This window comes from Lolium perenne, chromosome 1 (genome assembly GCF_019359855.2).
Source record: "Lolium perenne isolate Kyuss_39 chromosome 1, Kyuss_2.0, whole genome shotgun sequence".
Lineage (NCBI taxonomy): Eukaryota > Viridiplantae > Streptophyta > Magnoliopsida > Poales > Poaceae > Lolium > Lolium perenne.
Genome location: NC_067244.2, coordinates 190,649,123 through 190,661,106, shown reverse-complemented (window position 1 = coordinate 190,661,106; position 11,984 = coordinate 190,649,123). Strand labels below are relative to the sequence as shown.

General features: G+C 43.2%; 1 protein-coding gene across 1 annotated transcript; it reads right to left on the bottom strand.

The window, feature by feature from the left end:
- Window positions 1-527: 527 nt before the first annotated feature.
- On the bottom strand, window positions 528-5,283 carry LOC127308758 (hexokinase-10-like). Its single transcript, XM_051339686.2, has 9 exons — window positions 5,003-5,283; window positions 4,128-4,275; window positions 3,888-4,049; window positions 3,305-3,379; window positions 2,269-2,424; window positions 2,056-2,154; window positions 1,846-1,973; window positions 1,001-1,082; window positions 528-899 (listed from the first exon to the last, which is right to left on the bottom strand). The coding sequence occupies exons 1-9, from the start codon at window positions 5,281-5,283 to the stop codon at window positions 528-530; spliced, it is 1,503 nt and encodes a 500-aa protein (XP_051195646.1).
- Between the last annotated feature and the right edge of the window lie 6,701 nt (window positions 5,284-11,984).

Below are 11,984 nucleotides of genomic sequence, written 5' to 3'. Positions count from 1 at the left end.
ATTTCAGTGAAGCAAATTCACTTTTTTTTTTGTTTCAAGCAATTTCAGGATTGGGGCGTGTCTCGATCTGGAGGTGGGGTTCCAGGAGAATTATCCCTCAGGGGCGCTTAGCAAGGTCCCTAAATTACCAATTCAACGAGACACAAAGTATTTCATGTTTTCGGTCGAAAAAGTCATAATAATATCTTCTATCTTCTATGACTTCTATCTTCTACGATAGAAAGAAAATAAGAAAAGTGACACGTCAAGGCTCCAAGAGGCCAAAAATAGCAGACAAATATGCTCTACTTCATCTTATTTGTATATACATCGGTTATTGTAAGTTAACACAGAAGATTCATTACTATATGTACATTGAAGCACATGCGCAATTTGGCACAGCAGATAGGGCAGAGACTACTGACTTAACATCAGAAAGGGACTGAGTTCTGTACAAGACCGGATATCTATCCTGTATACATTTGAGGAAATGAATGTATACTCTCTATTTCTGTTTAATGTGCATAGGAGTTCAATCTACGTCATGCCTATATGGACTCCTGTCTATTCGACGAATATGCTGCTGCGAGGAGAGCAGCCCCAATCCCAGATCCCTCCTCCACCACTCTAAGGACAACTGTGGGCGCAATCTCCTCTCCAAGGATCTCCACCACGGCTTCATTCAGATACTCTCTAAATACTGAATATCCTTGGTAGAGGCCGCCCTCAATTGCGATGACTGATCTCTTTGGCACACCCGTCATTCTTCGAACTTGGGTGGTGCCACAACGCGTTCCATCACGGCCGATTTTTTGCAGTACTGCAACAATTCCAGCTGCTGCTAGACGTGCAGCTCTTCGGGTGACGACGTCGCACACTCTCTGCACAAGCCGGCGAGTCTTGAGAGGGACATTGGGTATCTGTATAGGGAGTTAATGAAACATGAAAAACTAGTCTGGAGAAAATGAATATTGAACAAAAAATGCACAAGTATCTTATCAGCTGAGATATGAGAACTAACCTTCAGATGTTCTTCCATTCTCCTTCCGACTTCTCTCAAGTCCAGGGAATCATCCTCACGGATAGCAGCTAGACATGGCGTGCTGGATGAAAAGACATGTAAAAATTTATATCACTATGTGCATGGTGTTCACTGTTTAACTTTTGCTGAAGAAACCAGACAGATGTTTTATGTTAAAACATACTGTACATATGAAAACATGAACATATAATTTCATCAGAATACACGGCCATCGTGCATGCTTTCAGACCCAGGCTAGTCACCGGACATGCTCAGTTAAATGACCCTCACTGAAAATATATTCCAAACATTTAGTCTACAAATCTTAACTGAATACTATGAAACATCATTGCATACACTTTTCGCAAAAAAGAAAAATCATTGCATACGCAATCATCCAATGCATGCCTACAATTTTAACACATCAACTAATGCTGTTTATTTATAGATTAGTAAATCAACATAAGTAAGTGAGTGATTTATTGTAAGAAACATGTTACGGCTCTCATTGTACAGTGATCATGTTGCATTTACCATTTATACCAGAGAAAAAGATAGACACAAAGATCAATGAACATCAAACAGATAGAACAGGGTAGCAAGCAAAAAATAAGAGGCCATATGCATCGATTAATGCAAGTCTGGGGCTGCCCCTTTTTGAAAAAAAAGTAAGCAAGAAAATATAAAGCATAGATAATTGGCGAGCAAAGTAGCACACACAGCTTAGCCTATATAATTATAAGGGGGCTCCAAGGTTGTACAAACAGGGTAAGGATTAGTTAATACAATAAGATACTCATTTGCTTATATTAATTCAAAAAAACAAAATTCTAGTATGCAGGTACCTTAAGATGAATGGGGTTGCTAAACCATCAATAGCAGTACCAAATACATCCGACTCTTGAGCCATTTTGTGGAACACCAATCTTGCAATCTCTCCAAGATACACACCCGATATCATCTTCTCAAAACCCTAAGTTGATTAAATTACTAATCAATTTCATCTTCAGTACTATAAGCTATTCCAAAGGGGAAAGTTCTCACAACTACATTACCTGGTCATAGTAATTTTGTGTCTCATTATTGAAGCAGATGTCATAAGGAGTTAATGGTATTTGCGGAGGACGGAAGCTCCCCCATTCAACATTTACGACCTGACGAACAATATTTGGCATTTCTATTAACCAATGGAATTTTGATTAGGTCACAGGATTGAACTACAACAAAAACGAAGTTCCACTAAATAATAAATAACTGAACTAGGATACCGTTTGACCCGAGTTAGTAAGAAGGCCCTGGCGTTTAGTAATCGCCTCATTATTCTCAATATAGCAAGCGTTGGTGCCAGCTCCAATAATCACTGCAGCTACTGTATCCTCATCATAATAATGCCCCAAAGCTAGTGTCCCCACAGTATTATTCATCTGTTTTTAACATCAGATGAAATAATCAACCAAAAGAGGCATATGTTTACTAGAGAATACAGGCACCATACTTGAAATAAAAATTTCTTGACGTACTTGATGCAGGAAACATCAATTATCAACAAATTCAGGAGAACCATAATAACATGCATGAGCTTAAAAAACACACGATTTTAGCTTCCCTATTTCTGCATGGTACATTCTTGTCACATTTCATTACACATCTATAAAATTATGTGGAGCACCCCATACATAAGGGGGTTATGGACTTGAGTATAATCTACCAATATAATAAATAGACAACAATACGGCACTCCAACCAATACAGTGAACCATTTAAGACCTGGTTCATTTTATGTCCTAGTTTGCAAACCCTATCCTATGTAATATAAAGCAAGGAAAAAAAGCCTGGACTTCACTCCCCATGAACAGATAGACAAGCTAGATTCTGGCCATAATACACCAAGTTGCTAGCATAAATATTTAATTGCACATTTCATAGTTTAAATACAGAGTAGTGGAAGCATAGTGTCAATACGTTTCCACTACTGTGTTTAAGCAACATACATAGTTTTGCCAATCTCGCTAATCAGAGCTGTCGGCCACAGGGTCACAATTCCAAAGTGATGCTATATGACCACCACATAGTAATCAAAACCCCATATTTGCTATTGCATTTTTCAAATAACGGGTTCAACGTTCACACACAGTGAATTACCTGTTAAGGTTAATAAAGATAGTCCATGCATAAGCAATATATTGATGGAAATCGAGATAAAAATATCAACCCCAATAAACACAATCATGTCAGCAAGTAACACTTGTATTAATGTGGTGATCTTTTCATAACAGAGATACCCACAATAGTATAACAACATACCAATGCATTGACCTGTAAATTTAGTCCATTCCTTACAAGGGCTTCATTTAAGCACTGAGCAACATCTTTCCCAACCTGATAATCCAGAAGTACAAAGAAATTAGGGTTGCAATGAACATATGAAATCAATTTGCAACTATTATGTACCCACAAAAAAACTTCAATTATTATACACAAGACAAATATTGACCGAGTGTTGTTACTTGACACTTCAAGAGAAAAAAATAAAACAAGGCTTATAAATTAAGGTAGTTGCATCACATAACCAAAATAATAAACCTGTCAAACAATATTTTACTCCAGTGATTCAGGATTTATTGTGTTAAAATAAACTATGGTAATTTATCTAACGAACAAAGATATTGAAATTTCTCCGCCTGACATGTGCTGCTAGTTGAAAATTCAAAACACCGCCAACTTTGTATGTGTGTTGTTGTCTAAGTGCATAAGTACTAAGGCACACATATGTTCATAATGATTCAAGCTTTCAAATCTGGCACATGACTTCATACAACACAGTGATCTACTTAAAGTTGCATGCATATGATGAAAAAGGAATAATGCAAACTGTAGTTTAGCTCACAGCTTCTTCAATTGAAAATTCTTTAGTCCAACGGATTAATGACCCTGAGGTTATAGAAAGTTGTCTGACAGGAAAGGAAAATGTAAAACCAAGCGCCCTTCCTTCATCACCCTCTCTTTCAATAAAATTCTTCAGTGTGGAGGCAATGAAATTGAAAAATTCCTGCAAAGAGAATAAACTCATATACCTATACAGAGACACTAACTACTAAGAAAGCAGAAATAAAATGATAAGACATACCTCGCTTGTACCTTTAGTCAATTCTTCTTTGATAGGTTGATACTCAATTTTTTGATTAATGATTGTAGACCCTGCACCAAGTTCCACTTTTAAAAATCTAAAGCATGTTCCTCCAATATCAATGGCGTAATAGATGCCTTCCTCACTCCTGGTTACATGCACAATATTAACTGCTGTAAGATAGCTGCACAGCAGCATACATCTAGATAACTTGTCAACAATGAAAATAAATAATGAGTAAATTATGGACAAAAGGACAAGATTTCTTTTTAGTTTTCGAGCAAGCGGCACATTCATTTTGTACAATCTAAAAAATTCGCATGCAGCTGCATCAAATGGTCTAAGACAAAATTCTGAAAATTACTGACGCAGGTCCTCCCAAAATAGCTCCAACAATGAATATGCTATAAATGCAAGACCGGCAAAGAAAGTTTGTCAAGAAGCTTGTTAATTTTTTTGTCACGTAGTCAAAATAAGGGTGCAAGGTAGTACTGAATAAGAAGCTGGAACGGCAACGGAAGACACCTTCAAAAATCTAAAATGAACACACGATCTCTCTCTATCTCTCCTCCCACTAACTAATACAGTACTAATCAACATCAAACACCACCCGACCTCGCTGAATGAACCCCTGAAGTACAACATATGTTTGTTCCTGGGGTACAACATATATACCCAGAAGAGTCCAGAAAGGTAAAAGAACAACAAAAGCAATATTAAACTGGCGCCGTTGGAATCCAAGAAAGCTAAGAAATTAGCAAAGAGCAGCAGGTTTGCGTGCCCACATTGTGCAAACTGGTTAGATATCATGAAGTTGAGCAAAGAAGCATGAAAAAAAAGGGAAAGTAATAGGAAGATCCGCGTCCGTGTTATACCCATCCGGGAGCGAGTCGACGCAGGTGAGGAGCATCCGGACCTTGCTCGCGTCCTCGGAGGCGAGCCCGGCGAACATCTCGATGGCCAGCGAGTTGACGACCCGCTGCAGGCGCTCCGCGGGCGTGGCGAAGCTCTCCTCGAAGTCTCGCACCACGGCCAATGCCCGGTGCCACCGCCTCCAGGCCGCTACCCTCCTCGCTACCAGCGCCGTCGCAAACGCGCACGTCAGAGCCGCGCAGCCCGCCGCCGCGGCCACCCGGAGCCAACCCTCTCTCCCCATCCTCCTACCGGGCGCGCCACCGCCGATCGATCGACCACACCCTACCCCGCCGCCTCGTCGCGACCGAGAGCGCCAGGTGCTCGACGATATGGCTAGCTCCGCGACGGCACAATCACACACAGCAGCGCTGGAGGGACGGAGGCCGGGAAGCCGGAAGCGGAGACGCAGCGAAGCGAAGAACGCGCGCGGCGGGGAATAAACAGGCGAAGGCGAGGGGTCTGAGGTTTATGGCGGATTGAGCATGACGTCGGCGTCGTGGGGGGTATATGAAGCAGTCTAGCTATTTATTTCTTTCCCGTGATTAAATCAAGTCAATCTTCGTCATCAAGTATAAATGGGAGAAGTTTTGTAGTCAATACTAATAAATACTATATAGAAAGAAAATATTCATGTTCCCACACAAATATTTCGCGGTGATTCTTGTCGAAGATTTATCAGTAGATTTGCGAGATATACTAGTAGTATACTGTATCTGACGCAATTACTTGCATGTATATCTACCTACCCCATCAATGCTGTAAAATTAGTAGCAATTGATTTCAGCACATCTTTATCTATAGCTAACAATTAATACGAGTACTACGTTAATTCTAAGATGCATGTACTGTGTATATGTGCGTATTTGTGATTTCGCAAAAATAATAATCCTGAGATGCATCTCGAGAATTGCGTTTGAGCCGAAGATGCACGAAGTGCACTTTTGTTCCCTAGATAATTTAGATACTCCCATGGGAGTACATGTCATATCACACGGCATACAATCGTTCACAAGATATCATGCTTGATGACTGATGAGGAATCACCAACCAAACAACAAACAACTACTGTTGACATATGCTTGTCGATTTGACACTAGTACATAAACAGACGACTGAGAGATCACATCTAGTATCCTGTTAGATCTTGTAAAATTATATTAAGCTAGCATTCGGATTTTAGCACATGGAGCGAACAAGTTGCTAGCCATTAGATTTTGGGTTAATTATTGGTTTGCCACTACAGCCCGCGCATGACTCAGTTTTGCCACTAGAGCAGAATGGTGCTCAGTTTTGCCACTGCTTCTGGCGCAGCTGCTCTGTCGAGGCCAAACGGCCAGGCTTCAAACGTTTCCGTCTCTTGCCGTTACTGAAAGTGGGGCCAGATCTTACAGGTAGGACCGCGCAATGACAAATAGGTGAAGACCGAACTACCCCTGCTCCCGCCACACAGCAACACACCGATCTGCTGCACCCACCACCATCCGCGCCTGACAAGGTATTAACTTGTCAATGCCTACAGATTGTAGACTAGGGTTTCGTTAGATGTAGAGGGCAAGTAGATCTCGAAGGTTTCAGCCGAAAAGTACTCGACGATGTAAAAACTAGGGTTTGAGAGACAATGATTCGATCCTTTCTGCGTCCCTCGACTCCCCCTTATATAGGAGGCGGAGCCGAGGATTTCGTATTGTACAAGTTACAGAGTCCGGGTAGGTTTCTAACGCCTCCCGCAAGATTACAAACAATGCTTCCTATTACAACTCTAGCTTTCCTTAACAATATCTTGGGCTTCCGAACCTTCTTATTCTTCGGGTAGTGGGCCTTCAGTAAACCCCGGGTACCATCATTGGCAGGCCCATTGGGGATGCCTATGTCAGTAGCCCCCGAGATTTTGCTTGAATCGTAGAGTCAGGGAAAATCTCCACCGTTTATTTTTACTCGACAATTCAAAAACCTTTCTATATTTCTTCACATAAGTTTCTATATTGTGCAGGGATAATGGTAGTTGGGGCTAGTTCATCTGACGGATCAGGTACTAGTTAACTGCACTAGTGGCAATCCGCAAAAACCTACTTCAAAATCACGTCCCTGGACATGATCTCGGGATACTGGTGCAAACTTCAACAGGTGCCGCTTAAGGTCTTACCATTCTGTCGAGTCCCAGTTATATTTATCGGGTACCTAACGCGTCCGTTAGGATTTTTCTTCGTATCTGTTGATACGGGTAAAAGTAGCGAACCGACGTCAAAGACGGCGCTACGCCTCACAGAACGGATCTGGGGTCTTACCTTCGCAAAGTTCTGCGGCATTCAGAAATTGATCGCAACTTTGGCGTTCTGAGAATATATTGTCGAGTGCTTATTCGGCTGTTGGAATGGCACATTTTATTGAGTCAAAGATGACTTATATTTTTTTCCCGGTGGGAGTATATGCAGAGTTATTTATAACTCGAAATATACTCTTTGGCTCTTCTATCTTTCTTCTTTGCATTCTTTCTTTTTCTTTCTCTCCTCTTTTTTTCTTGTTTTTTATGATTTCATCGGGCACGCGAACAGCGTTCCCGATGGGAGTAGCCCCCGAGGCTACAGCCAAGGACTTGTGCTTGGTTGTAGGCTCCATGCTTTATGCCGATATATTTTTTCTCTCCCGAAGTTTTATAATTTCTCGGGTGCGCGAACAGCGCTCCCGATGGGAGTAGCCCCCGAGGCTATGAACAAATATTTGTATTTGATCATAGGCTCATGACATTTCTATTTTGCTTTTCTTGATCTTTTCATTTTTCCAAAGTAGCCCCCGAGCATTTGATCAAAAACTTGTATTTGATCAAAGGCTCAGCATTATTTTCCATGTCGCCTTTTATGAAGCTGTTGAGTCGAATTTTTCCTTCTGCCAAGGTGACGTTATTGCTGACGATAGCCACGATTGCTAGTCAAAAATTTTCGAGAAGTCTTCTCCCGCTGCTTTGCGGGCCCAATTGATCCACTATCTTGACACGTCGTGCAAGTGGGGGACACACGTCCTCCGCTTTTTCTAGCGCACGTACCATAATTTCTTTAATGTTGAATTACTTTTTTACCCTCGTGTCCACGTGGCTACCATCTGCCACACATTTTTCTTATCCAACGGTCCGCCGCTTGACCGCACCTTTATATAAGATCTTCTTCTTCCTCCTCGAGCACTTCCGCTCGCGCCGTTCTCCTGCTCTCATCTGCAAATTTGCTCCTGCGACCCACAACCACCTAAGCTCCTCGTCTCTGTTGCGGTCAGAAACCCACCGGCGAGCAGCGACGGGCAACACAGGAGAGCCGGGAGCAACTTAGGGCTGCGGCTGGCCCTGGTCCCTCCGAGCGACGGCCCGCACAGAACTCCGGCACGCACGTCCGATGCTGGTGCAAGGGCGTGCCACCTGACCTATACCTGGTCAGGAAGGTGATGGAGATGCCTCGCTTAGTTTCCTGCATGGCATACACGTAAACATTAAGTACGAGCCTCGATCGGCTCTCAGGTTGTCCTGTGAATCGGCTCAAGGAGCCGATCCACCCATGATTCGCACGAGGTGTACGAATATATGGTGGTCCTGCTTGATCAAGATAAAGCTAAAACGATCTACGATGATTTGGGGTTTTCACCGCATAATCGGATCATCCTACTCGTGATTGGGCCTCGCGGTCACGCACGGTGATCGTAAGCCGATCCTAGACAGGGCCTAAAAACCAACACGAGGTTGATCCCCGGAACATCCTGTCTAGGGCTAGCAAACTACACCCTACGCGTCGCTGGATCCTCCAACCCTTTGTAAGGCCTAACTATGCAGATATTAAACTAATCCTTGAAGAACAAGGAGCAACCATAACGGATCGGATCTACTAAATAATGATCAAGCGGGGTGCCGCCCCTACACCTAAGATAGGTGTAAGGGCGGCTAGATGTCTAAGGGTTGTACTACGACAGCATATGATACGAAGAACAATGCTAACCCTAACACATCTAAGATAACTACGTTGCTCGCCATCAAAAAAGCTTCAGTACGAGCAACGCATGAACAACGAATAAACTTGTACTGCCTAGATCGCAAGATGCGATCTAGGCAGCATGATGCTTACCCGGAAGAAACCCTCGAGACAAGGGAGTTGGCGATGCGCCTAGATTGATTTGTGGTGAACGTGATTGTTGTTTATTTCATAAACCCTAGATACATATTTATAGTCCGTAGACTTTCTAACGTGGGAATAATCCCAACCGTGCACGAGCCAAACTCTAACTAACCGACACGTATGTAGGATAACGTTGCATAGAAAACAAAAATTTTCCTACCGCGAACACGCAATCCAAGCCAAGATGCAATCTAGAAGACGGTAGCAACGAGGGGGTATCGAGTCTCACCCTTGAAGAGATTCCAAAGCCTACAAGAGGAGGCTCTTGTTGCTGCGGTAGACGATCACTTGCCGCTTGCAAAAGCACGTAGAAGATCTTGATCACGATCGGTTCCGGCGCCACGAACGGGCAGCACCTCCGTACTCGGTCACACGTTCGGTTGTTGATGAAGACGACGTCCACCTCCCCGTTCCAGCGGGCAGCGGAAGTAGTAGCTCCTCTTGAATCCGACAGCACGACGGCGTGGTGTCGGTGGTGGTGTAGAAGTCCGGCGGAGCTTCGCTAAGCTATGCGGGCAATATGGAGTGGAGGAGCAAAGCTAGGGTTTGGGAGGGGGTGGCCGGCCACTCAAGGGGGGCGGCCAGCTTATGGTCTTGGGGTGGCCGGCCCCCTCCCTTGGCCCCTCATTATATAGGTGGATCCCAAGTGTTGGTGTCCAAGTCTTCGAATAAGACCCGAAACCAAAACCTTCCATAGGAGGGGGAAACCTAGCCCAACTAGGACTCCCACCCAAAGGTGGGATTCCCACCTCCCATGTGGGGGGTGGCCGGCCCCCTATGGTGGAGTCCACTTGGGACTCCACCCCATCTAGGGCTGGCCGGCCATGGAGGTGGAGTCCCTTGTGGACTCCACCTTCCTTGGTGGTTTCTTCCGGACTTTTCTAGAACCTTCTAGAACCTTCCATAGAACCTTCCGCGACATTTTATTTCACATAAAATGACATCCTATATATGAATCTTATTCTCCGGACCATTCCGGAACTCCTCGTGATATCCGGGATCTCATCCGGGACTCCGAACAAATATTCGAACTCCATTCCATAATTCAAGTGCTACCATTTCAACATCCAACTTTAAGTGTGTCACCCTACGGTTCGAGAACTATGTGGACATGGTTGAGTACTCACTCCGACCAATAACCAATAGCGGGATCTGGAGATCCATAATGGCTCCCACATATTCAACGATGACTTTAGTGATCGAATGAACCATTCACATATATTACCAATTCCCTTTGTCTCGCAATATTTTACTTGTCCGAGGTTTGATCTTCGGTATCACTCTACACCTTGTTCAACCTCGTCTCCTGACAAGTACTCTTTACTCGTACCGTGGTATGTGGTCTCTTATGAACTCATTCATATGCTTGCAAGACATTAGACGACATTCCACCGAGAGGGCCCAGAGTATATCTATCCGTCATCGGGATGGACAAATCCCACTATTGATCCATATGCCTCAACTCATACTTTCCTGGATACTTAATCCCACCTTTATAGCCACCCATTTACGCAGTGGTGTTTGGTGTAATCAAAGTACCTTTCCGGTATAAGTGATTTACATGATCTCATGGTCATAAGGACTAGGTAACTATGTATCGAAAGCTTATAGCAAATAACTTAATGACGAGATCTTATGCTACGCTTAATTGGGTGTGTCCATTATATCATTCACACAATGACATAACCTTGTTATTAATAACATCCAATGTTCATGATTATGAAACTAATCATCTATTAATCAACAAGCTAGTTTAAGAGGCATACTAGGGACTTCTTGTTTGTCTACATATCACACATGTACTAATGTTTCGGTTAATACAATTCTAGCATGATATATAAACATTTATCATAAACATAAAGATATAAATAATAACCACTTTATTATTGCCTCTAGGGCATATCTCCTTCAGTCTCCCACTTGCACTAGAGTCAATAATCTAGATTACATTGTAATATACCTAACACCCATGGCATTCTGGTGTTGGTCATGCTTTGCCCTAGGGAGAGCTTTAGTCAACGGATCTGCTACATTCAGATCAGTGTGTACTTTGCAAATCTTTACTTCTCCATCTTCGATGTACTCGCGAATCGAGTGGTAACGCAGCTTGATATGCTTCAGCCTCTTGTGTGACCTTGGCTCTTGTGCATTGGCGATGGCACCCATGTTATCACAGTAAATGATTAATGGGTCCAATGCACTAGGAACCACACCGAGCTCTACAATGAACCTCTTCATCCATACCGCTTCGATGAAGCCTCTCAAGCCGCTTATGTACTCTGATTCTGTTGAAGACTTTGCCACCGTGCACCGCTTCGAGCTTGCCCACCATCGCAGCACCATTCAATATAAACACGTACCCGCATTGTGACTTAGAGTCATCGGGATCAGTTGTTCCAACTTGCATCGGTGTAACCGTTTACAACGAGCTCTTGGTCACCTCCATAACAAAGAAACATATCCTTAGTTCTTTTCAAGTACTTCAGGATATTCTTGACCGCTGTCCAGTGTTCCATTCCTGGATCACTTTGATATCTGCTAGTCAAACTAACAACATGTGCTATATCCGGTCTAGTACATAGCATGGCATACATGATAGATCCTATCGCCGAGGCATAGGGGATGTTACACATCCTTTCTCTTTCTTCTGCCGTAGCCGGTCCTTGAGTTTTACTCAATACCTTGCCTGGTAACATAGGTAAGAACCCTTTCTTACTTTCGTCCATTCTAAACTTCTTTAGAATCTTGTCCAGATATGTACTCAGATAGCCCTATTAGGCGTCTTGATCTA

Bases quoted from the DNA above. Each gene is read 5' to 3' on its own strand.
- LOC127308758 (XM_051339686.2), bottom strand. From the start codon at position 5,283: ATGGGGAGAGAGGGTTGGCTCCGGGTGGCCGCGGCGGCGGGCTGCGCG. The intron at 4,050-4,127 runs GTATGTCTTATC...TTCTCTTTGCAG, and splicing joins TGACTAAAGGTACAAGCGAG to GAATTTTTCAATTTCATTGC. The intron at 900-1,000 runs GTTAGTTCTCAT...CTCCCTATACAG, and splicing joins GAATGGAAGAACATCTGAAG to ATACCCAATGTCCCTCTCAA.